The sequence below is a fragment of the Erinaceus europaeus genome, chromosome 3 (assembly GCF_950295315.1).
Source record: "Erinaceus europaeus chromosome 3, mEriEur2.1, whole genome shotgun sequence".
NCBI lineage: Eukaryota > Metazoa > Chordata > Mammalia > Eulipotyphla > Erinaceidae > Erinaceus > Erinaceus europaeus.
This window is the reverse complement of record NC_080164.1, coordinates 44,055,244-44,082,438: the sequence shown is the minus strand read 5'-3', so window position 1 is coordinate 44,082,438 and position 27,195 is coordinate 44,055,244. Positions and strand designations below refer to the sequence as shown.

The following is a 27,195-nucleotide window of genomic DNA, read 5'->3' as shown; positions in this document are numbered from 1 at the left end:
TGATGCAATGTCACAACCTAGTTCATTCAGCTTTATAAGAACTTATGTTTATCGGAAATACATAATAATTGGTGTTAAGGAACAGAAAATAATATAATGAGACTAAGGAAAAGAACACACCCAGAATTTTTCATGTTAATAACACTGCTGGGTGAATAGCTATAAATTAAAGAAATATAGCAAGTATCTATAGATTCCCTAACAATAAATGTGAATAGCAAAAATGTGAAAGATTTCAGAGTAGCCTAAGTAAGCAGAATTTAATGAGGAGAACTGTAGAACACAAAGAAAGAGGTTCATGGAGACGGTGAGGGTAGAAATAATTAATAAAGAAGAGAAATGAAATACTAGGAGATTTAAAGGTATTAATCACATAGAGGGAAGATTATCTAGATTTTAGTTAAAAATATACATACAAGGGCTAGGCAACGGTGTACCCAACTGAGTGCACGCATGACCCATGTTCAAGTCCTTACTCCCCCACCCATGGGGGAAGCTTACGGAGCAATGAAGCAAGTTTGCTAGTATCTCTCTGGCCCCTCTATCCTGCCAAGTAAAAAAAAGAAAAAAAGCACAGGAAAAATTGGCCTCCAGGAGTGGTGGATTCATCGTGTAGAAGACACCATGCCCCAACAATAACCCAATGGAAATAAAAAATAAATAACAAAATACACACAAAATCATTATTTTAGACAAAAATTAAAGCTAGATATTTTCTCTTTTTGAAATATCTTCTGTTCTCATCAATGCCTTTCTTTCATTTTAACTCTCACCTTTTCCTTGAAATAATTTAAACTATGTAGGTCCATAATGACCCTTTCCACTTCACACCCTCCCATTTGCACTTAAAATATGATCCTGCTCCTGACATGCACTGTTTATTTTGTATCATTACATAAAAGCTCTATATCCCAACTAGAATATAAATTGGAGTCCAGTTCCCCATTCCTTAAATTTGAGCTGATCTTGCTACTACCTACAGCCAACAGAATATAGTAGAAATGATAGTTTGGTAGTTCCAAGTGAAGGCCTCAAGGGGGTTGCATGTTTCCTCTTGTTCTCCTGGAAGCCTGCCAAGATGCCCTGTATATAAATCTGATTTAGGCTGCTGGTGGATTCAGGACCACAAGAAGCTGAGAAGAGTCAGATAAGGCATCCTAGGCTAGTTAGCCCTAAGCCAATCTTAGCTGACCTCAAAGTGTCAGAGAGCCCACTGTACCTAAATCACCAGTCTGGAAGAATCTTGACCTAAATAAACGGTTCATATTTTAAATCAAGATGTTTTAGAGTGATTTGCCTTGCAAAAGCTGTTGAAATAATTTAAGCATACACAAAGGCATACCCCCTTTTTTACTTCATCAATTTACACTGACGCTCAAATCCTGGTGTTCATCAGCATTATCTACTAAATAAATGTTTAACAACACACACACACACACACAAAAACTACAGTCATAAAACTGTTGAATAACCGAAGAATAATGGAGAACCTACTATTTGCCTTGTATTACACATTTTCAATTATGAACCAGGAAAGACCAGAAATTTTTAGTACTATGACAGTACATGACACTTTAAGATAATTAACAAGTGGGGCCAGATGGTGGCGCACCTGGTTGAGTGCACATGTTACAGTGCACAAGGACCCAGGTTTAAGACCCTGGTCCCCACCTGCAGGGGGAAAGCTTTGCGAGTGGTGAAGCAGGGCTGCAGGTGTCTCTCTCTGTCTCTCTCCCTTCCTATCCCTCTCGACTATCCCTCTGACTGTCTCTATCCAATAAATAAATAAAGATAAAAAAGATAATTAACAAGTAAGACTTTAAATAGTCCTTCTAAGGATTTAACATTAACCCAAATTTAGATTTTGACATAGATACACACATAAGATTGATATATGACTGTGAAGTTGAACAGCAGTCCTACTTTTATGAAGTTGAAATATATAAAACAACAAAGATAGTATTATTTATATTAATTTGGATTATTAAAAAAATATTTTTCTGCAGTTTTTCTAAACCCCAAACTGAAAAATATGATATATATGTAAATGAAGTTTAACTGTGCTGTACAACTGTAAAATAGCATGAAAGCTGGTATATTCAGACTGTCATTTCACTTCTTCCTAAAGCTGAGCTAAGTAAACTCAGCAGGACAAGTAAGAAAGGATGAACAGATTTATAATTCGCATCTAACTGGCTTCCTAGTCTTCTTCTAGTGTTTGGCTTCCTAGTGAAGTCCAATGCTTATAATAAATGACACTGTTATTTGGTCTCTACAGAGATGATTTATCAAATAGAACACGTTTTGAATACTTTCAGTATTATCATTCAATTGACAGCGTTTGAAACCCTTTACAGCAACAGAATATGAAAGCATGCTCAGAGTGAATATATTCACAAAGCAGTGAGGTAAATATACTCCATGACAGCACTGGGAACATTTCACTTCTGCTTAGGGGTGTACCCTGTAACTTGCCTTTACAATTTTATAAATGTTTTTTATTTATTTAAAAAAGGAGACATTAACAAAACCATAGGATAAGAGGGGTACAACTCCACACAATTCCCACCACCAGAGCTCCATACTTGCCTTAATTTTAACTTCTTTCTTTTACCTTCTGGTCAGTCCTATTTAACATCATCAGCTTTGTCACAGAAAGGGCATGAAGAGAAAGTAAAATAATGGCTGGATAAATAAATGAGTACCTGAAGAGATCTAGATGACATAGAGTAATAAAAATTTCTACTGTTAATAATATTATTGTTATAATAGTAATGATATTCTTAATAATATGTCTGGAAGAAAATCATAGACCACAGAGACTGGAGTCTCCAATTTTGGTCTAAAAATTCAATCATATAAAGACTAGATGAGGAAAGGGTTAAAAGGCGACTTGTGAAAAAAAAAAACGATTACTGCTAGAAAATGTCAACAAGCCAGGAATCAAAAGCTTGTGCCCGGGGCCAGGCGGTGGCCCACCTGGTTGAGTGCACAAATGACAATGTGCAAGGATCCAGGTTCAAGTTCCTGGTCCCCACCCGCAGGGGGAAAGCTTCACAAGAGGTGAAGCAGTGCTGCAGGTGTCTTTCTGGGTCTCTCCCTCTCTATTCCCCCCTCCCCTCTCAGTTTCTCTCTGTCTCTATCCAATAATAAATAAATAAATAAATAAATATTAAAAATATTTTTAAAAGAAAGCTTATACCCAAACTGAGGATGGGTTAGTAATACTAAGAGTCAAATGGCCAAAGTTAAAAGGTAAATTTTAGCTAACTTAAGGCTTTCCTTTATAATAATCATATTTTCCTAAGGTGGAACTTACTGCTTTGGGGCAAGTAAGTTCTCTTCAAGGAGGATTGTCAAGTAAAGTTTGAGGATACTATGTAAGCTTTCATATACGAAGCCCAGGAATATACTACATGAGTTCTAAGACTATAACACTCACCACACAGAAAGAAATTTATTCAATCTATGTTAATATTCCAAAATATACATGCAAAAAGACTGTATCTTTAAAAATACTTGATCATGCCTCTTTGAACTCAAGATAACTCCTTTAGAAACATATTCTGGCACATGTGGTGTGAAGCGCAAGGACTGGTGTAAGGATCCCGGTTCGAGCCCCTGGCTCCCCACCTGCAGGGGAGTCACTTTACAGACAGTGAAGCAGGTCTGCAGGTGTCTATCTTTCTCTCCCCCTCTGTCTTCCCCTCTTCTCTCCATTTCTCTCTGTCCTATCCAACAATGTTGACAACAATAACAATAATAACTACAGCAATAAAACAACAAGGGCAACAAAAGGGAAACTAAAAAAATAAATATTTAAATAAATAAATAAAAAGAAACATATTCTGGGTCTTTAGCTATGATTTGAAAGTTCAGACCAAATACTTTTTTATAATTGAGAATGACTCAGATGAACTTCAAAGAGAAATATTTTCATCAAGGGCTATGGCTGGATAATTTTTCTCACAATGATTCAACCTACCAGAGGTCTGACAATAATGAGCAACAATAGTCAGAGAACAGGGTTTTCTTTTTTTTAATGATCTAGGTTGGAAAAAACCTCAATGCTTCAGCAAAGATAGACATGAAGAGAAACAAGGTGACAAATTCAATAGATGATGTAAACTTTCATTACTAGTAAAATTTGAGAGTTTTGACATCTATCATTAAAAATATGTCTGAGAACAGAAAGGCAATAGAAATTAAGAACTTAAGCATAGACAATTATGCCCAATGAGAGTTCCCAAGAATTTAAGCATTCATCCCTAGCTCGTATCCACCTTACTCTGGCTGTGTTTTCTAACTTACTCCCTTAGTTAACATTTTCTGTGAACACTAGTTGCTTTCCATAGGGACCAAATCCACAAACTAGAGAGAAGGACCATACTTTCTTCTCATGAATAGTGAGAAGGGAGCATTTTTCCCCCTTGGATGTTGTTCTTCAATGAAATTTAATTTCTGCTTTCCAAGAAACATCAACTGGCTCAGAAGTATCTGAGAAGAAACATGGGGGTAGGGGGGGTATGGCAAGTTTCATTCCACAAAACCCTAAAACAAAATCCTTAATTTTCAACCTCATATCAGGCAAAGAGTTAAACCCAAATGTCTTAGTTGTGTTACTAAACCTGTAGGTGGAAGGTGTTAAGAATAGAAAGAGGTATTCAGCCCCATCTGTGACCATGCTGGGAAAGCCTTTATGTCTAACAGATTCCCCACCTCAGCCCCCAAATATTAAGTTGACACACGTTTCTGAGACGCGACCTGAATCCTCAAACTATGGCGGGTCTATAGAGACACAATTTTCTGTTTTCTGCTTAGCAGGGCTTTCTAAAATTGTCATTAGATGACAGATTACACCACTCATCCACAAGGATTCAGAGGTAGCTCAGGCCATCCATTATGGGTTCAAAGCTCTCCAGCATGAATCAAGTCACAGTGGTAAGGAGACTACTGATACAAGGGGTCCTACAGCTTTAAGAAATACCCTCAGCATCTAAAAGTTTTCAGAATGCAAACTATGTCAGCTCTGAAAACAAGAGGCACTGCATCATTATGGCAGGAGAAACAAAGCCAGCCCCCCTTTTAAAACAGACAAAAAAAAAGATTGTTTTAATAGGAGAGAAGCATCAGTCATTGATTCTTACTTCATTCACACTTTCTATCCAACCCCATCCATCTTCAGAGTGAAGAGATGACAGAGCCCAGTTAACTCTCTCACTCTTTTGACTCCCGCCCATCCAGCTTCGCTATGCCCCAAACCACCCACTTCTACCAACCTACTTCATTTTGCAAGAAACAGTTCCCTAGAACTACTCTTTCTATCTGATGGGGTTTCTGAGTTCAAGTATGCCTAAGTATTGGCTTTCATCATACTACTTTAATTGGGTTGCCTGTCAGGTGAGCATGGCTGGTCAGGGTCTTTGCTAATCATCTAAAACAATCACTTAGTCACTCATGGCTGACCACATTCTACACAGGAGAGGATGGGAAGAGAAGGCAATAGGAAAAAGTCAACAAACCAAGTCAACATCCAGAATGTAAAATATTTTATTTTTTCTTAAATGCTGCTGCCCTCATTATCTACAAACAAAAGTTCTCCAGGAAGTCAGTCTCTGCATCAATGCACCTGCTTAGCATTGGTTTGCTGAGTTATCATTTTGCTGTGTCTGCAGAAGCCAACTACAACACAATGGGTCACATCACTTGAGGGTCACTTGAGTCCCTCTACTCTCCAGGTCCCTCCTCCCATCTCCTGCCTTCCCTTCTATCCACAAAACCTTTAACTCCACCATAGCTAAGGATCCCAGATAGCTAAAGAAAAGAAGTGGCCTCAAACACAGGGAAAAACTCTTAGGTCTCCAGTGTGAATCGCCAACACCAATCCCCCTCCCCTCCCCTTTTCCTGAAGACCTGATGGTCTTCAGTCACACATCTTAAAAGAAAAACAAAAAACAAAAACACAAAGACTTACTTGTCTCAAGTCGATGAAGGCCAACTGCAGCGTGTCCTCCTGGAACCCAGGCACCGGGCCGGATCTGGCAAACTCTGTGGGAAAGAAAAGAGGATAAAAAGCGCCTTTAACTAACCATGGACAGGGAGATTGGCAGACGGATGACAGGGAAGACAAGAGAGGCTGGGGGAGAGGAGGACCAAGCTTCTAAGGAGTCATGTCTCTCTGCGTTAAGCTTCTTTGTTTGCCCTTCAAAATTCGTGTCATCAAAACACCATTAATTCCAGCATCCTGACAGCAAGGAAACTGTACTAATTCGACCTGAAATTTATTCCCATGAGCCGCGCTGGGCTTCAGAGTATTTGTTTTGTGAATGGACAAACAACTTGCAAAGGAGGAGGGAGTGGGGAAGAGAAAAAAGTTTGTCCTCTCAACACAATAAAATCTTCAGCTGTGAAACTCTTTTCAGTTCCGAAAGCTATTTATATTTTAGATCACTGAAGGAATTTTCTAATTTCACGCCTGTCACCTCATTCTCCAAGCATTTATCAAAAATATTCCCTGCCACATCATTAATTATTCCCTCACTGATTATGTGTATTATCTCATGAGTGCATTATTGTCAACACACACACACACACACACACACACACACACACAACCACCACCACCACCACCACCACCACCACCACCACCACCACCACCACCACCACTACCATCAGCACCATCAGAAACAACAGCCTCCACCCTGTGCTCTTGAGTAAAGGAGTATTTGAAGATATAAAATGGTCCATTTAAATGAATTTCTCTGCAAAAACTTAGGGAATATTTGCACATGGCTATGTTTCTGTTGTATTCTTTGCCCATGTCTTCTATTCCACTCCCAAAAGTCTTTCTCTCTTCCAGTGACCCAAATAAGTCTTAAGTCCAAATATACTACACTGATGGTATTTGCAATTTACAGTATAAACCTTGGGTTTATGCTCAGTTTATGACTCTGGCTTTTACATCATTAACAAGAATATATCTAGACAGGGCTATAGGGACAAGTACTAGAAACACTAAGAATGTCAAGTTTTACTATCTCCAAACCTGCTTATAATGAAATTAAAAAGTCTTATATAAAGACTCCACACACACATAGGCCTAAGGAATGAATACTCTCTCTCTCTCTCTCTCTCTCTGTCTGTCTCAAAAGATGAACAGCTACTGTTTTGACTTTAAGTCAAAGTCTAATAGACATAAATCAGTCTATTTACCTATAAAAACCCATATTTGCTTTTCAAAACACATGTGGAAAGGAATTTTTTTTCATCTGAACTTTTCTCCAGGAGTGAGTGTAAAAAGTTGGCATAATTTTTCTTTTGAAATTAAGATGTTTGCACATATGTCTGGAAAATTACTTCTAACGTCAAGCAGTCGAATCAGTTTAATTGATAATTTATGAACAATGACGACACGAAATTCTGTTCTTTAAACACACTTCCCCTCTAGTGTAATCATAAATATAAGTTTTTTCATAAAATCTTCATCCCACATAAATAATGCTAATATGTTAGTTTGTATCATGTGAAATAAAAATGTTTCACTATCAAACTAATCAAAATGTAGCACAAATGTATTATGTAGCTATACACAAAACTTTAGAAATTTCAAGTAACAATGACTCTCATGAATGTTAAGAGATCAACTGGCAGCATGGAAATTTATATTTGTTGTGAGAAGAACACTCAAATGCCAAATTAATTCTATCATGTGCAGTTCAAATCATTGAAAAATTTAAAGAATAAAATTCTACAGCTGCACAAATATTTGATGAGGGCCATGTTAACTGAGAGCTTGGCATAATTTATTCTTCTTATCTTGCAATAGTCATGATCTGTAGTAAATACTTATCCAGCAGCTGCTCAAGGTAGATGCCCAACTTCCTATGTTACAGTCATATAAGAAAGCAGTTCTTGGAATTATAGCCACAGACACTCTTTCTGATAGTCCTGACTAAGGTGGTCAGTTTAATAAGCACTGAAACCCAATGGTTTCACCCAAGGATGGTCAATTATTACTACTAGTCCTACATGACTCAAGGGGAGGCCAGAGTGACTGAACGTGTGTTGGGATGCATGATGATGGACTAAGATCTTAGTTGGCTATGGGTGTGGTACACAGATGCATATCATGGGGCGTACTACTGTATCCATGTGGCAACTACCTTGTAAATCATTATCCTTTCCCCACAATAAAGTTCTTATAAAAACTGCAGAGGTGCTGAGTAGAATTTTCTCTAATGGCTAATTGGAAGGGACAATATACACCCCTATATTCATAGATGAATAATTTACAATAGTCAAGAAATGGAAACAACCTAAACACCCACTGGCAGGTGAATGGATAAAAAAGTTATGAGATATGTCCTCAAAGAAATACCACTCTGCAATTTAAAAAGACAACATTGCATCCTTCAGGACAAAATAGATGGAAATTGAGTAATTACACCTAGTGAAGTGAGGATGTAAAAGACAACTAACTACCAGATGATTTTGCTCATATGTGGGGTATAGAGAATTGAAATACATGGACTTGTAAAAAAACAAAACAAATAAGACGTAGCCACCCTGTCTTTAAGAATTTGTGAGAACTATGGTGGTTATCTTTGGGAGTGTAGTTTGAGGAGTACAAAACTTTGATGGTGGGTTCCATGAGGAATTATATCCCTGTAATCTTATAATCTTGTAAGAACTACTAAATCATTAATAAGATTTTTAAGAATGACTGTCTCAGTTTATGTTTATCAAGGTAGGACATTTGAATATATCACAAACAAGTTGAGAGAAAGAGAATATAAAACAGAATCTTCCAAATCCTTGTAAATTGTCCGAAGAACAAGAATGATTTTCAAAGGAACATGAGCAACAAGTTAAGTCATGTATCGCAAAACCAAAACTAGCACAACACTGGTAAACGGACACAAGATTCATTATTGGGTGAAAATGACTTATTCAGATAAGAGGAAGTTGAAGAGACAGAAGACAAAATTTTAATTAATGGTCCTGAAAAAAATAGCATATACTATGTTGCTCCCATTGAACCTCCAAATCAGACGACAAGAAAGCATCCGCAGCCTTCACCAAGTGAGCCAGGGATTTGGTTTAAGCCAAAATGTCAGGTGATAAGGAGTTCAAAGTATGCCGGATACTTGTTTATATCTTAGGATCATGTCAGGTCACATGTGGCTTTTGTGCGATTGAAAAAATAAGAGCTGCTGTTGCTGTATTAACATAATGGTTTCCTGGTATCTGGCTCCCTGGAGCAACAGATAAGGAGTGTGCTAGACTACCAAGTGCGGCTCTAGGGAAGCTGAAGTCTTCTTGCATCACTTCACAGTGGCTCCACTAAGCTAATTACAGAGAGGAGTTGATGGACTCCGCAGGGAATCCACTTGAGGCCCTGCTGGTCAGAGAAAGGTCTGCCAAAACTTAAGGAAGTAAGAACTAAGAAGCCATCAAGAAGACAAAAAAGTGTGTGTGTGTGTATGTGTGTGTGTGTGTGTGTGTATGTGCGCGCGCGCGTGCGTGCACATTGGGGGGTTGGGGGGTGGAAAGCAGGGCAAGCTCCTTGGAGATTGAACTGACTATACATGGGACATGAGATCTTAAAAAAAAAAAAGCTACCTTTAATTACCTAAGTATGACCCTGTGCTATAAGTTATTCTTTACATTGACATTTTTTGTTAAAATATATACTCACTAGCTCTCCTACATCAAGAAGAATAGAGAAAAGGACTGGCTGCCTCTAACTTTTCTGTTTGTGTGAGAGAACTCTAGTCAAAACTAACAATTAAGTCTGACAGACAATGACAAACCAACAGTACAAACAGGTTTATAATATTATTTTTTTTTCATGTTTACTTCTGCATGCTACATTTTCCCAGCTCCCTTTGCTCTGGAAAAAAACTGAAAATATCCATTTTGATGGATAGACATGGCTTTTCAGTTAATGAGGAATTAATTTTCTATAAACTAAGACAGGACTCTAAGCATAAAAGAACTTTCATTTACATGAACAGGCCCATCAAGCTCCATCTGGCCTTACACTGAACCTACATGTTCCTTACTATATGTCACTGAGATGAAATAAGAAATTAAGTACGAGCAGTAAACACTCACCTGGTGAGAAAAGTTGTCTTATGAGGAGTAAACCTAGAAAATTAGAAAACTTATCCATGCCATGCCTAACATAAAAAGATAAAGAGCCCCAGGAAATGACTCAGCAAGCAAAGATCATGCCTTACCATATGTGAGGCCTTGGGTGCACCACAACTGGAACACCATGGACAGCACCAAGAGAACTCCACTGATGGTGGAGCAGTGCTTTTCCTCTCCCTCTCCCTCTCCCTCTCCCTCTCCCTCTCCCTCTCCCTCTCCCTCTCCCTCTCCCTCTCCCTCTCCCTCTCCCTCTCTCTCTCTCTCTCAATCTCTCAAAATATAGAATACAAATTAAGCTGGAGAGGGAGCTCAATAGTTTAGAGCATGTTTGATGCCCTGATTTCATAATTCAGTACATTTAAAAAAGGGTTTGCTTATATCATCATCACTACCAGGACTACACTGCTCCAGGTTGAGCTTTACCAGTTGAAAGACAAAAAAACAGAGACAGAGAAACAAGAGAGAAAGAAACCATAGCATTAATGTTTTGAAAGAAAGTTCCTAGCATTTCATGGAGATATGGAGATTAAGAAATCAGTTTGGGTGCCATTATATTATTATATTATATTATATCATATCATATTTATTATATTATACTATATAGATACAGATAGAGAGGTAAAGAGTAAAAGAGATCACAACACCGAAGCTTCCTTCAATGCAGTGGGAGCTGGGCACTTACATTCTTCATCTAAATAAAGAATATTGTAAAGGATGAATAAGAATACTTCAGCTCTATCTGCTGAAGTAAACACAAGTGACTTTTTCACTGTGTGATTCTTTACAGAGTAAGAAGGGTGAAGGAAAGCCACAATCATAACAAGTGGCAGACAAATGTCATACCGAATGACATTTGATTTCCTTAATACAGCACAGAAAAACAAGAGCCAAAAAAAAAAGGAAAAAAGAAAAAATAGCCAAAGACCTCCTATGACTTGAACCTATCATTTAGTCCCAAAGCTGAAAAAAACATTTGTAATTAGTAAGGACTCTTACAGATGAAAAAAACTATGGCTGAAAAGGTTAAGATGGTTATAGCACCTAATCCCTCTCAAATCTGTTGCTCTACATTTTAAACATGCATCCGCCTAGAAAATCTGGAAAAAAAATACATTCATTACACATGTTCACTTACAGACCCCTCCCTAAGTATTATTTTTCCATGCAGTTAGCGAACAACAAAATCATAAAAATATGTAGACCTGCGTAAAGTCATTAGTGCACTACCAAGTTCCCACATGCTTCACAATTTTGTGAAATCAAGGCCAGTTTCATAACAGATCTTTCAAAACTGCAGCGAAAAGAAGCTCAATTAGCAATCAGCAGGGCTTCTGTGTATAATCTTGAGGAAAGCTGAGGATCTGCATGAAAGGGGTGGGCTTCCGAGAGAATGAGAAAACTGTTGGTCTGAAGCAGTAACTTTATAGCCTTGATAATTTTACTATGCTTTTTAGGACTTAATTTTATCCATGTGTTTGTTCGGCACTGATTATTCTGTTCTATGAACATACACACAAAACTATAGATATCTGAAACTTTAAATTCAGAAGGATTCGGTAGGGTATTTAACATAATAGTGAATATTTTTAGAAAAGTACTGTCCAACTCAAAATGCAAGGCATGTGTACAGTTTTGGAATTCCTAATAGACAAACTGAAAAGAGAAGATGTAATGTTTAATAGTCTACCGTGCTTGATCTAAGACATCAAAATATTTTAATTCTACCATGAAATTAATGTTTTAGAATTCATTCAGGAATTTTTTTCTTACATGAGATTCAGTATATGTGTCACACTGACACCACCTCTGCTGTCTGATTAGTTGCAGTGCAAATGCTTAGTTAGAGAGCCGCCATCTGCGGTTGGGAGTTTACAGGATTGAGTGGGATATGCTTAGATGTTGACTAAACAGATGTGTGAAGAAAGATTTCAGATTTTGAAGTGACAAGGACAGCACATCCCCAAATTCAGAACAACATGAATTTTATTTTTACAATGACTATAAAATTAGGATTGAAACAATTATCGATGGTACCATGCAGTGTCTTCTCAATTCACATTTTTAAAAGATGTCAGGCTCTAAGAGAATAATTTAGTATTAGATTAGTATTAATCCTTATTCTAGTATTTTCACTTTAAATTTTTTAAATTTTTTCTTTTTCATATCAAACTTATTACTTTTTCCCCTGACTGAAGTGGTCTCAAATCATTTTTGGAAATCAGGGTACACATTTTTGAACCATGCTAGTTCATTTGCATATATATTTCTGGGCAATGTTCTTAGCCTCAGCTTCTCTAGTCAGTGATGACAGCAGCAATCCTAACCTGCAACTGAAAATGTTTTATAAGTGTGCCCCATAAACTAAATACCAGGTCACTAAGAGGAAACATACCAAGACTTGCTATAGGCATTTTTAATAGGATGGAGCTTTGTCATGCTACGCTATGGAAAAAAAAATTTAAATGATTAAAGTAGACTCTATGGGGGATAATTCCCAAATTAAAAGAGCCAGGTTGTTTGTTTATTTATTTCAGATAGAAACAGAGAGAAGTCAAGAAGGAAGAAGGAGATAGAAAGGGAAACAGATAGGGGTTGGGCAGTGGCGCTGTGGGTTAAGCGCATGTGGCACAAAGCGCAAGGACCGGTGTAAGGACCAGCGTAAGGACCGGCTTAAGGATCCCGGTTCGAGCCCCCAGCTCCCCAACTGCAGGGGAGTCGCTTCACGGGCGGTGAAGCAGGTATGCAGGTGTCTACCTTTCTCTCCCCCTCTCTATCTTTCCCTCCTCTCTCCATTTCTCTCTGTCCTATCCAACAACGAACAACATGTACAATGGCAATAATAATAACCACAACGAGGCTACAACTACAAGGGCAACAAAGGGGGGGGGGGAATGGCCTCCAGGAGCGGTGGATTCCTGGTGCAGGCACCGAGCCCAACAATAACCCTGGAGGGAAAAAAAAAAAAAGGGAGACAGATATATACCTCAAGCACTGCTTCACCACTGTAAGTGGGGACTAGGGGTTTAAACCAGGATCCTTGAACACTGGAATGTGTGTGCTCAACCAGTTGTGCCACCTGGTCCCATGCCAAACTGTTTTAAAACCATTACAATTCTTTCCCAAGTGATAGTAAATACAGTTTCTCTAGATTATATACTTCATGAATAGTATCACAAAGTCTTAGAAAATCTGAATCTCACAATCCAAGCTGTCCACAGAATACAGGTAAACTGTTAGATTCTAAACCTTTCTAGACTTTGGGTCAATCATACAAGTTCTTAATAGAGATGTCTCTATTGTAGAATGAAGGCAATAATATTTTACTTAAACATGTGGAGTTGAATCAAATACACAGTTGAGGACTGTCATATAATGAAATTTATAACTAATCTTTGTCAGCTTCTTGGAAGTTCCTGGTAAATAGCAGTGTTTTTTTTTTTTAATTTTTCACAAGGGATTCCTTTTGAAAATACTTAATTTTATTATATGACTCAAAGTGGGTCATTAGAAGTAGTTTATAATACACACACACACACATATGAATGACTAGATCATTGTTAGATCTTATGTGGTGCTGTGAGAGGGAGAGGGAGAGGTAGAGAGAGAGAAAGAGAGAGAGAGAGCAAGAAAGAGAAGCCACTGCTCAGTCATATGTGATACAAGGGATTGAAGCTGAAGTTTCAGGCTTGCAAAGCATATGCTTTTACCTGTGAAATCACCCACCTGGTTGCATCCTTAGACTAGCTTTAACACAGGAATTGGTCAAGTCTACAACTCATGAAAGACCAAACTTCTGATTAAAGGCTTAGGATATTGAGTACCACTAAAAAATCTCCAGGGAGGGGAGAAAAGCTGGAAATTGAATTCAATCATGTGGTCAGTTATTGACTGAGTCATGCTCATGAATGAATTCCCATATAAAAACCCTGTGATGCCTTGAGCATCATCCTGAATGTTGAACCTAGTGATGTGCTGGGAGGATGTAGACCTGGATTGCATGAGGAAAGGGTATGAAAAGTGCTGCTCCCCATTCACCCAGGATTCTGCCCTATGTATCTCTTCCATTTGGCTAGTTCTGATTTATACACTGTATATAAATAATAAAACTGGAATCATCTTACATACCACAACTTTAGTGAATTCTGCTAGTAGTTTTTCTAGAAAATTACTGAACCTCAGGTGATTGTGGGGAGTCCTGAATCTATAGAAAGTAAGGAAAAAGGGAAAATGAGTTGAGGACACCCAAGTCTTGTAGCTGGTATCTGGAAAGGGGCCCTCTTGTGGAATGAGCCCCTTATACCGTGGGGTCTGCACTAACTCTGGGTTCTACCAGAACTGGACTGAAGTGTAGGACATCCAACTGGTGTCAGAGAACTGCTGTTGGGATACAAGCTCCAATTAAGATGGAGTACATTATAATTTCATATATCATCGATTATACTATGGCTACAGCTATACATGTATCATCATGATGTAAAAATTACTGGAACTATGAACAATAAAATAACAATATGTATTTCCCCACATGATCACCTACTTCTTAAATAAATATTCAATATGTTAAATTAAAAACAAGTCTTCACTATAGAGTATTTTATATGTCAAAGTATAAATTAAAAATTGTTCAGAGTCAATATTTTCTAGTGTTAGTTGGAATCTACCCTCTCTCAAGTGGGAAAGGATGCAAAGTATTAAAATAATGATCCACCTAGTGGGGGCTGTATTGTTATGTGGAAAACTGAGAATTTTCATGCATGTACAAACTATTCTATTTACTGTCGACTGCAAGAAATTAATCCTCAATAAATAAATAAATAAATAAAATAAGATAATGATTCAATATGTTAAAAGCTTTATATCTTAACTCTTTTGCAGCCACCAAGTTCCAGATGCTACCATGATGCCAACCAGACTTCCCTGGGCAGACAATCCCACCATGTGTCTTGGAGACCTGCCTCCCCAGATCCTTGTCCCACTAAGGAAAGAGAGAGACAGTCTGGGAGTATGGATTGACCTGTCAATGTCCATGTTCAGCGGAGAAACAATTACAGAAGCCAGACCTTCCACCTTCTGCACCCCATAATGATCCTGGGCGCATACACCCAGAGGGATAAAGAATAGGGAAGCTATCAGGAAAGGGGATGGAATATGGAGTTCTAGTGGTGGGAATTGTGTGGAATTGTACCCCTCTAATTCTATAGTTTTGTCAATATTTCCATTTAATAAATAATAATTTATTAAAAATTTAATAAAAATTTTTATATAAAGTAATTTATATAAAAATTTATTAAAAATTTTAGATGAAAGGGGCCAGTTGATGGTGCCTGGTTGAGTGCACACATTACAGTGGGCAAGAATCCAGGTTCAAGCCCCTGGTCCCTACCTGCAGGGGGAAAGCTTCACAAGTGGTGAAAAGGGCTGCAGGTGTCTCTCTGTCTCTTCTCCTCCTCTCTCAATTTCTCTCCATCTCTATCCAATAATCAATCAATAAAAAAAAAATAATAAAAGTTTAGATGAGGGAAATGGGAAGGTATGTAATTGGTTCCAAGTTTGATCCCGAGCACCACCAATAGCCAGAGGTGAGTGGTACTCTGGTTGAAAAAAAAAGAGAGATAGATAAGGAAAGAGCGAGACAGGCTTGGAGTATGGATCAACCTGCCAATGCCCATGTTCAGCGGGGAAGCAATTACAGAAGCCAGACCTTCCACCTTCTGCACCCCATGGTGATCCTAGGTCCATACTCCCAAAGGTTAAAGAATAGGAAAGCTATCAGGGGAGGGGATGGGATATGGAGCTATGGTGGTGAGGATTGTACCCCTCTTATTCTATGGTCTTGTCAGTGTTTCCATTTTATAAATAAACAAACCTAAAATAATTTAAAAAGAGAGAAAAAAATATTAAGTTTGTATTAGATAAATACCAGCACCAATAGTGACCTGCCACTATAGTTACACAGACTAATGAATTTGTTTTCAGTGGTCAAGAGTTAGGATTCACCTTGGTAGATGATAAAAACATTGCCACTAAGAGTTCAGTTTAATATAGGTTTTCCCTTTTATTGGCTTTTCCTAATACAAAGAAAGAAACAAACCAAAAATGAATAGAAGGAGAGAATGTGTCAGTGAAAACTGAGAGGTTAAATTGGTATTTATTAAGTAAGGAGTCAAGGAGTTAACTTTAGACACAAGGGGAGTGCTAGAGCAAACAGTAGGTATTTTAACTCCTAGGTCCTGCTAAGAGAGGGGGATTAGTGTTTAAAAGAGAGTTTAGGTTAGTAAGAGGAAAAGGAAATGAAAATCACTGTTTCTTAAGGTACATAAGCAACTTCTTTCCATGAGAAACTGTAGGCTTTTACAGGAGTGGCTTAAGTGCTAGGAGGAATAGGAGATAAATGAGCATTTCAAATATTAAAAGCACTCCTGTCTTTAAATTGGTCCTTGATGAAAAGTCTGCAAAAATGCTCTTCTAGGTAAGAGTGGAGAATCTCAAGTCCTTTCCCCTGGTTAATTGCCTGGGGTGGAGCTTGCTACACCTTGTTTCTATCCATTGACAAGCAGACAGATGACAAAGAGATTCAGGCAAGTTAGAGGGGAACAGGCAGGCCCCTAGCAGCAGGGTTTTGGTGAAAGCTGAGGAGAACTGAATTTCTCCAAAAGGCACATCATCCAGAAAGAAGAAGAAGAAAAAAAAAATTACTAGGCTGACTTTATTGTTAACTACAAAGGAAAGAAAGTAAAAACAATAATAATTTTTTTTTACTCGTGGTTACATTATATTAAAATACTTGATGTTATTTATAATCAAACAATTTCAAGCTATTAAGGTTAACAAGGGCAACACAAAGAAAGTTCCTGAAATTCTCAGAGGCAATGAAATAAGCATCTCTATCTTTCCTCTCTCTCGAAGTTGGTTTCTGAATTCTGTTTATAAGCATTGACTCAACTTTCTTATCTCTTTTTTTTCTTTTTTTCCTCCTTTATTGGGAGATTAATGTTTCACAGTCGCCAGTAAATACAATAGTTTGTACATGCATAACTTTCTTATGTTTTGGTATTCACAACTCTGTAATCTTGTTTCTACCTTATTCCCATTAAACATTTTCTTTAAAACCTGGGCTGGCTCTATCCTTGCTAAAGCAAAACTTTTTCCATTCTGACCCAACCTGACATTTTCATATCCTGTACAGCACTGGGCATATGATTTATCCAAAAGATTATTTGTTGTTTATCTGTAAATCAATTTTCTCTCTGAAACTAAAACAGAACATTCTGTGTTTCATCTGGCAACCCTAACTAGGCTTTTATAGTCTTGTCCTTTTCCTATGTTTTTAATACTTTTACATAGAAATCTTTCTACTAAAGGAAATGATCATAGCAATCTCATGTTTAAAACATATAAATAGTATCCTGAGTATTTTGAATAAAGTATATGCTTTTTAATAAGTCTGGTGAGATGTATCAATGATCACAGCTCCATCCTCTCTTTCTGACTATTCCACTGCATTTCAATCTATTCTGTAGTCATAATGAACTAGTTTTACTATCATTTCCATGTTCTCTATTTTCTCCTAGAACTTTTTTGTCAGAAAATTTTTCCTAACCCAACCTACCCAACTAATGGCTAACTTCTAACCATGTAGTCCAATTAGATAGCCAAGTCTAATTCAGTCACATAAGCCAGTAGTGAAAAGATTTTGACCAAAATAAGCAAAATAAAAAGATTTAAAAAAAAATTAACTGTATTTTATGAATTCACAGCTACTCAGTGACCAAAGAAAAAATAATAAAGGCTTTAATTCATTTAATTCACTGGTGTACTATTCCACCAGTCACCCTACCATATACCACGTTCTCTTTCCCTCCTATGGAAGAGTGGGAAATAGAAAATGCAAGTTAACCACCATTATGTAGAACACTGCAGGCAAGATTTAAGGAAATCTACACACTGTCTTACTTGTGTCCAGAAACATAAGCTTTTCTAAATGAAAGTGTTGTCAATGATGTTTCCCAAATTCCAATTTTAGAAATATGAAATTGGGAATGCTACAGTGATTGTGACGGTATTCTCTCCCCTCCACCATCTCTTGCACATAAAAAAAAAAAAAAAAAAAAAACTGAGAAAGAAGATAAGCTTTTAAAATGTAATGTTAGAAGCATAATTTAATCCAAATATCAGAACTCAAATCAGAATCTTAAATGCTGAGATGATAAGACAGGCATGCAATTTAATATCCTATAAAAATTAAGACTTTTAGGTATGGGCTATAGCTCAATGGTGGAGCATAGGATCCCAGTACCTAGTGACAACACATCTATCAGAGTTGAGAGCTGACCTTTCTCTCATATTTTTTTCATAAAAAATAATACCTTTTCTAAAATTAATACTTTCATCAGCTTTTTGAAATGTATAAGGTGGTCTGTGTAAAATCAATAGATGGATTAGAACGTTAAAAGAACTTCTTATGGGCCTGAGTAGAAGCCTGTGAACTTTTAACAATTAAAACAATTTTTTAAATAGACATGGTATTTCATGATTTCCTGGTTTACACTCTATAAAATAGCCCAATTAAAACAGTTTACTAGCTTCAACCCCAAAGACATGGAGTGAGGTCCAAAAAATAATAATAAATGTATAAAATGCCTCAGTGTAAACACCAGGAGATAAACAAGAGCAGTGAAAGCTTTTTTCTTTTAAAGACTTTGACTCAGAATTTTGACCTATATGAGTAAAAGGGAGATAAAAATGGCCTGCTGAAATGAAGTAGCAGTGCTCAAGAAATAAAACCATTCTTAGCTTCAGTGATAGATAAGTCTAGTGTGTTGATATAGCAGGAAAAAATGGCCATACACTTCTCGCTTCTCCCCCCACCCCCATTGGCTCCAAGGTTTGCTGGAGCTTGGTGGCAACACTACAAATTCACTACTCCTGGTGCCTATTTTTTCCATTTTATTGGGTAGGAAAAAGAGAAACTGAGAGAGGAAGGAGTGGAGGGAGAGATAAAGATAAGATACCTGTAGATCAGTTTGTGAAGCTCCCCCATGCAGGTGGGGAGCCAGGGACTCTATCCCAGACCTTTGCACAGGTCCTTGCGCTTAGCACTATGTGTGTTTAACGGGTTGTGCCACAGCCCAGACTTTGCCCAACCCCCTCCCCCCATACACTTCTTTAGAGTTTATGGCAAGGTCTCTTTGGTTTGCAGTTATCAAGATGAACTGCTGTTTCTTTTTTAAATATTTATTTATTTATTTTAATTTGATATGACATAGAAAAATTAAGAAAAGAAGATTGAAAAGAAGAGAAAGAGAGAGACAGACAGAGGTCTGCAGCACTTCTTCACCCCTTGTGAAGCTTTCCCACTGCAGGTGAAGACTGGGGGCTTGAACCTGGTCCTTGCACATGACAACATGTGTGTTTAAAACAGGTATATACCACGCACTTCTTGAACAGCAGATTCTACTGTCTCTTATTTCCTGAAAATACTTCTGGATGTTTTTTCATGTAAGTTATGATAATTAAGGAGACTTTTCACATAATTGTGTGTGTTTATTTTTAAGTTAATAAGCGAACTATAAAAAGGTTTGATTGCTATGAGTAGCCAGGAGATAGTTCACTCAGTAGGTTCTACTAACATGAGCTTTTCCAAGTTTGAAGCTTTGCATTTGAGTCCCAGCACCATATGGAAGCATCATGGGTGGTACTAGGGAAGGCCCATGGAGGGCTGGGCAGTGTTTTTGTGTCTTTCTCTCCCTTTCTTTCCTCTCTCTCCTTCTAGAACAATAAATAATGAACTAAATAACTCAGGAAAGTCATTTAATGGTGGTGTCAAGTATGTCTAAGGTCCTAGAGTCATACTTAAAAAAATAAATAAATCAGGAAAGGGTTGGAGACCCGGTGCAAGATGGTGGGGAACCTTCAGCTGGTCATGGGAGTGGCTTATAGACACATATAAGGAGATAAGACACTGTACACATACAATGACTATCTGCAAATCATTTACCCCCCAATAAAATGATTTGGAAATAAAAAACAATAAATCAAGAGCTTGCTATGATATATTCCTCTGAGTGCTAAAAACCGGCTCAACCAACTCTATTGTCAGAGTCATGAGACCGAAAACTAATAACAACCATAGTATGACATTTACTTTTTCTCTGAGATGGCACTTCTTAAACTTTCTGGTCCCTGAAACACGCAAAGTACATAAGTTCCCTGAGATAATAAAGAAAAGAAACAAAAAACTGAAACAGCTAAAACAGAAAATGCAAGAGTATGAGGTAAGAAACACCAAATCTAGAAAAACACATTAAAGAATTGTGCCTCCTCCTTTCAAATCCATGTTGCTGGAAATGGAATTTTAAAAATTACTAGTTGTTGTTTGTTTGTTAACCAGAGTACTACTCAACTCTGGCATATAGTAGTGACTGGGATTGAACTTGAGATCTTGGAGGATCAGGAATGCATGTCTGTTGCATAAATCCTTGTGCTGCCTCCTGGGACCAGCTTTTTAAATTAAATCTCCTGCTTCCACCCTCGTCTCCAAAACATCCCTTTCTATAAAACCAAGAAAAAATACCTAAACGATTTCAAAGAGAAAGAAGTTGCCATCTTCACAAACAGATGGAATTTGTACTACATCTACCAAGGATTCAGACAGAATTTGAAAAGAAAAGAGTGCCACCAGAAAGGAAAGTTCAATGAGAATGATGATCCTTTTAATTTATATATCCTCATTATTAACATGCCCCACAAACAATCCAAGTTAACATTTGCTTTAAAAAAAAAAGTACTTCATCTTGGTCAGTCTCTGAATGTCAGTAATAGAGCTTGACAGTGATTTATAGCCAGGTTACAGCAGCATGATCCATCTCCATTTGCTTGACAAGAATAGCATCCTTAGGTCATGGTGAGGAAGAGCAGGTTGCCTGCCCTCACTGTTCAGGTTGGCAGCAACTACTATCAAATGACCAGGTATCTGGCAGTGTGTTCAAAGAGACAATGACTGCCTTATCTCCTGGAATTCAAGGAACTTCATCCCCACAAATGAAAATAACTGCTGACTAGGCATTATTCACTGACCCATATCTGAGAAAAGCCCTGCCAGAGGGTGCAGGGTTCGTCATCCACAGTCAAAGGGAAGTGACATGGCCATTTTAATAGCAAGGAATCTTTCCATTTGGGTTCCCCCCTAGCAAAGAAGGGCACATCATAATAGCATAGCACCTAGCACGACACACCTTTCTGACGTGGGACGACAATAGCAAACAAAGCAGGGCTTTGTGCTGCCTATTTTTGAAGGAAGGGAGATACTTGCAGTTGGCGCTATTCCCACAACATTGAGATTTGTGAATCCAGACCCAATTTTGTTTTTCAAAAGAACTGGTAAGGACCTAGAAGGAGAAATTAAGAGTCATGCAATCCATAAATTTTCAAAGACATTTTTGCATAGGCTGACTGAAAGGTCTTTCTACACTGGAGAAACTGTTATAAGGATCTGGCTTCTATTTTTCAGCCTACAGATTCCCACTGCACTTGGATTTTAATGTTTATTGCTGGTATGGAATATATACAATGTTCCAGATCTTACAGAAATAAAAAGTGACACACTAAAGTACTGACATATTTGCCAACTTAATACTTAGTATCCCTTGCTAATTCATAAGTTTCACTGCAACCACAAAATCAAAATGAGAATTAGAAACAGGGAAAGGAAAAATAAACTTAGAATTCATGTCTTGATAACCTAGTTGACAGACAACATTATGAAAACGGGATACCAAATGATAAAATAGGTAAAGAATATGAACTAACAACGGCTACCAACATCCTATATATTTTCAATATTTTTTATTCTATATAATCCTATAAAGAATTACACTTTCATTTTCTATTGAAAATGAAAGTGTAATTCTAAAGAAGAGGCATAAAACATTTCTCTGATTCCATTAACCAGTCCACCAATAGATAAAAATTCATTAGCCATGAAGCCTGTTTCATAGAACAAGTTATTATCTTCATCATATTAAAGCAATAACAACTAATTATCCTTAGATTTTTCACATGTGCAGAGCACTACAAATAAAGAAATCAGGTTTCTATTTCTGCATACTAACTCAAAGACTATCATCAATCTTTTTACATTAATGCTTTTCAGATGAAAGAAGGTAGAAAGGGAAAGGTTATTTTAAATTTATAATTCAGAAAGATGATGCTGAGGGTAGAAATAAAATATCTGAAACTAATAATACTGAAACCCACCAAATGTCCTTCAATAGTCTACCATGGGAAATTTGCATCTTTGAGTATTATATATCCTCTAATAAAAAAGGCAGCATCTGTTTTTTCCATAAACCTCAGGAAGCAGGCTTTGCATTTTAGTAGGCTCAAATTTCTTCCATTTATTTTTCTTCAAACCTTACATGCTTACATGTTCTTCCTTATCATGACCTTAAGACAGTTCCCTGTTTAAAACTGAAAGAAGATATAGTTTGAAGCATCTCTTGGACAAAATATAAACATGATTTTTAGGACCAGAGAGACAGCTAACCTGGTAGGGCATGTGCCTTCTCAAGTGATTTGCCAAACACCACAGGGAAGACTCTGGTGCTCTGCCTTCTTCCCTACTAGAATGAAAAAGGCAGCCCTGAGGTAAAATCATGCATATGCAAGGAGACCTAGGCTCACCCCACCAGACACACACACACACACACACACACACACACACACACACACACGGTCCTGGGTTCAATCCCCAGCACCATCATAAGCCAGAGCTGAGGAACGGTTTGTTTGTTTTTTGGTTTTTTCCCCCTGTATCTTTCTCTCAGTAAAACAGAACAAAAATATTTTTTAAAAAGAAAGTTAGTGAATTTAAAACTTTTTACAAGAATACCTTTGAATAAAATGGTGCCATTTGCCACTATAATTTAACATTTTCAATATTTATTTAATTTCACAGTTATCCAACTCATCTTCTTGAAATCTGTTTCTATCAATAGTCATGTCCAGATAACCAAGCTTTCAAAATTAACATACTATTTTTTAGTCTCCTGTAAATTCAGGGTTATTTAATGTTCCATCCTGGCAACTCCAATTTTACTCAAAACACACTGCCACAGTGCTTCAAGCTGCCTAGACAATTTGACTTTTCTCCTAAATCATATTTATACAAAAGTAATTAGTGTAAAAGAGTCTAAGAAGACCCTACCTTAAAGGACAATATAAAAAGTCTATCTGAGAAAAAATATTACTAATCTTAATCCTATGTTCATCGAATTCAGAAGTGCCCTTGACTGTAATCACTCAAAACCTATTTTCTGCTTCTATATATGCAGAGTATAAGCGTCCCCAACCCCCATCCTAGGGAACAACACACCATACATAACTATAATAAAGATTAAAATAAGTCTAATTAATATTTATAGTGTTTATGGTTCCATATTAAGCATTTCATGTGCATTAGTCATTTAATTTTTACAAAAACTCTCCACAGAAAGAAAATTTCCACATAGTCTTCCCTCCCACGATAAATCTGGATGTCTTGGAGTGAAAAAAAAATACAGAAACCAAGAAGCCCAAAATCCAAACTGGCTTAATGAATTTTGAAGGCCACACAGGTGGTTAGTGATTTCTTGACTTTCGGTCTAGTACTCTTTTTGATGGCAGTGACAGTGATGGTGACATTGAGGATAGCAACTAACAGTTTCTAAACATTTAATATGCATAATTATTCAATCATCACAAGTCTATGAAATAATTATATGTATAATTATAACTTCATTTTACAAGTAAAGAACGAGAGGTTTAGAAATGGAATGAAATATGTCTGAAATACAAAAATTCAGTCAGGTTCCCAAAGGTAGTCTGTATGCCTCTGTCACATACAATTATGAGTATAACTATTCATGGTAGTGCTACACAGTTCATATATTGAGACTTCACTAGTTTTATAATACACAGAAGTTGTTGGTAAGAAGTGTACACTGAAGTTTCCAATCACTGACTTGTCAGTGGTATAGTCTCCTAGTGGAATAGCCCTTAGGATTCTAACTATATCCCAGGTATTCACATGATATGACTATCATTCTCAGTAAATTCTCACTATCAATCCCTCCCAGAACCAATTCACAATCGCAGTAAGTTGAAAACTGAATCATTTGTGTTAATTCAACAAATATTTGCTACACAAGTGCCATATGTTATATACTATGTTAAGTGCTAAGAAGACAGGAGCAGGCAGGACAAATAAGATCCCTGACTTTACCAAGGCACTATTTATCTTTTCCTTACATTCTATGAAATCCAAATATTTAAAATAAGCCCTTCTTTATCCACTAAGTCTTTTGAATAGATTTTTCTCCTTGCAAATAAACATAGTCTAAAACAGATTACTAGGTTAAAGGAGGCAACACACGTGCACACACACACCCGCCACCACCACCACCACCAACAACAACAACAACAACTCCAGAGAAAAAGTAGAATGTTTCAAACTGATTAGCAGATGATGACAGGGAACAGGGCATTGAGACTTCCCTTCATTTCCCAGGATGGGAAGTCAACAGTCTGAGGAATGTTGCGCTAAATTCATAATTAAGGTATTACCTTAAGTCATCTGGGAACAGGTTCCACTGAGGGTGAAGCGTTGGAGGACTAGATCATGCTACCATTGACGGATTTAAATTTGAGTCAGGTTTTTTTTTTTTTTTTAATTTAAACAACACTGGGTATCCTACAATGAACAGCAGCAAATGCTAGTCCTTATTAGACTATGTAGCTCCAGAATTCAAGAAAACATAGAACCCATGTGATGTTCTATTCTAGTAAATCCCCCTCAGTAACTAGATGGTTGAGTGAACTGAATAGGAAGTAAGTTAATCTTTCAAGTCAGGGGCTGACTTATACCTAAGAAGTCTTCATAATCTCACCATTTCCCCTTGATACATGCTGGGGAATTGAAGGACATTGTGAAATCTTTACACCTCAGCCTTATCCAGAATGTTCCCATTATATCCTTCTTGCCAAAGAAGGGAAGCACTTGGCTCTGTCGTGTTCTACACTTATTAAACCTTGTGCTATGACTAAGTTCTAAATATAACATGGGCTTGAGGGTGATATAAAAAATGAGAATGGAGAAAAAAAGAATTACACTCAAAAGGAAAAGTAAGACTTTTCTAAGGGAGGACAGAAAAACATTATATAACATTACAATGCTTATTTAAGGACTACTAAACAGAATTTCGACTGACAAATTACAGTAAGACACCTCACCAAAAGAGTTAATTTAATGCATTAATTAGTAATAACTTTAGCAGTTTGCTTTACTGGCTGATACACACTTGGGTTTAACACTAGATTACTTGTTAATTACGTGTATAATATAAACTTCATAGGCTACAAGAGAAGAATGATAGTGTGGATCAGTTATCTTTTTTAATTTTTAAATTTATTTTTATTTATTTATTGGATAGAGACAGGTAGAAATCGAGAGGAAAGGGGTGATAGGGAGGGAGAGAGACAGACACCTGCAGCCCTACTTAACTACTTGTGAAACTTTTCCCCTGCAGGTGGGAACCAGAGGATCGAACCTGGGTCCTTGCGCATTGTGTAACACGTGCACTCAACCAGGTTCGCCACCACCTGGCTCCTTTTTCCTTTTTCTTTCAGACACCTGCAGACCTGCTTCACCACCTGTAAAGCGATTCCCCTTCAGGTGGGGAGGCGGGAGCTCAAACTGGGATTCTTACACCGGTCCTTGTGCTTCACACCCTGTGCACTTAATCCGCTGTGCCACTGCCCAACTCCCGATCAATCATCTTTTTTAGTAGGGTCCTGATTACTCTTCCCTTTTCTCTCTAGCTCACACCAGGCCAAGATTGGAAAAGAACCAAATGAAGCCCTAAAAGAAACTCATGTGTGTGACACCGCTAGACAGCTGTACAGAACTGGAGAGTCAGGGACAGCTGGGCTCAAATACTGTAGAAAATGAAAAGTACAGGGTATGAGGGGTAGCATAATGGTTATGCAAAAGCCTTTCATCCCTGAGGCTTCAAGGTCCCAGGTTCAATCTCTTGTACTCATAATAAGCCAGAGCTAAGCCATGCTCTAGTTAAAAAGAGAGAAAAAAAAAGTGCAGAGTACAGTCATTCCAAATAGCAGTTATCATAGTCTGCTATCAAAGATTCAAAGAAAGGGCTTAACTGGAATTGGCATATTGCACCAAAGTAAAAGACTCTGGGGTGGGTGGAGGGGAGAATACAGGTCCAAAAAGGATGACAGAGGGCCTAGTGGGGGTTGTATTGCTATATGGAAAACTGGGAAATATTATGCATGTATTTACTGTCGAATGTAAAACATTAATTCCCCAATAAAGACATTTTAAAAAAGAAGAAAAAAAGAAAAGAAAAAACAAGAAAGGGCTTAATGAAAGATTTAGATCAAACTGAAGCTCTAGTGGCAAAATCATAAACAAACCTATTAATAATCACTATAACATCTCACACCTGAGTTAGAGGAGTTAACTGCTATACAAGAGAATTTTTCATTAATTTTTTCAATACATGAAAAGCAATGGAGATGTTCAAACTTTTCAGGAATTAATGAACACTAAATCTGAGCTAAAGCAATCTCTTAAAGGTAGCAGAAAGCTATGTGATCGTTTAGTTAGAACTGGAGCTATTGCTTCAGTATTTTGTATCATCATATGCTAAGTGAAATCATGAATTTATCCTGAAGTTATTTCCATAAATCCTAAGTTTGTGCAGATTATAGAATTTAAAATCACTGAATAATTAGGTTTATGGGGTCTGGCCTCAAGTTAAGGAGGAGATACACTGCAGATTTTAGCGGGGTCTAAGTTAACCTTAAGTTATACTGCATTTACTTGTTTGATGACTATAGTAAAAGTTGTCATAGGGACAGTAATTGTCCTTTAGTATATATGTATTTCTGACAGTATATCTCTTGGCCAACTGTATACAGTGCTTCTTCTAAAGATTATCAAGGAGTGACAGTTCTGCTGATTCTGTCAGAAGAGTTTAGGAG

The 27,195-nt window shown here is 37.3% G+C and overlaps 1 protein-coding gene across 3 annotated transcripts in view; it reads right to left on the bottom strand.

Moving 5' to 3' along the window:
• The window catches only part of EXOC6B (exocyst complex component 6B), a 615,405-nt gene that overhangs the window by 154,511 nt on the left and 433,699 nt on the right, over positions 1-27,195 (bottom strand). For 2 of the 3 annotated variants that reach the window (XM_007523677.3, XM_060187119.1), the window contains exon 20: positions 5,975-6,048. In XM_007523677.3, coding sequence (XP_007523739.1) covers positions 5,975-6,048 — 74 coding nt within the window. Of the gene's footprint in view, positions 1-5,593; positions 5,683-5,974; positions 6,049-27,195 lie in introns of those variants that run through there. The other variant, XM_060187121.1, reaches the window with a different exon arrangement.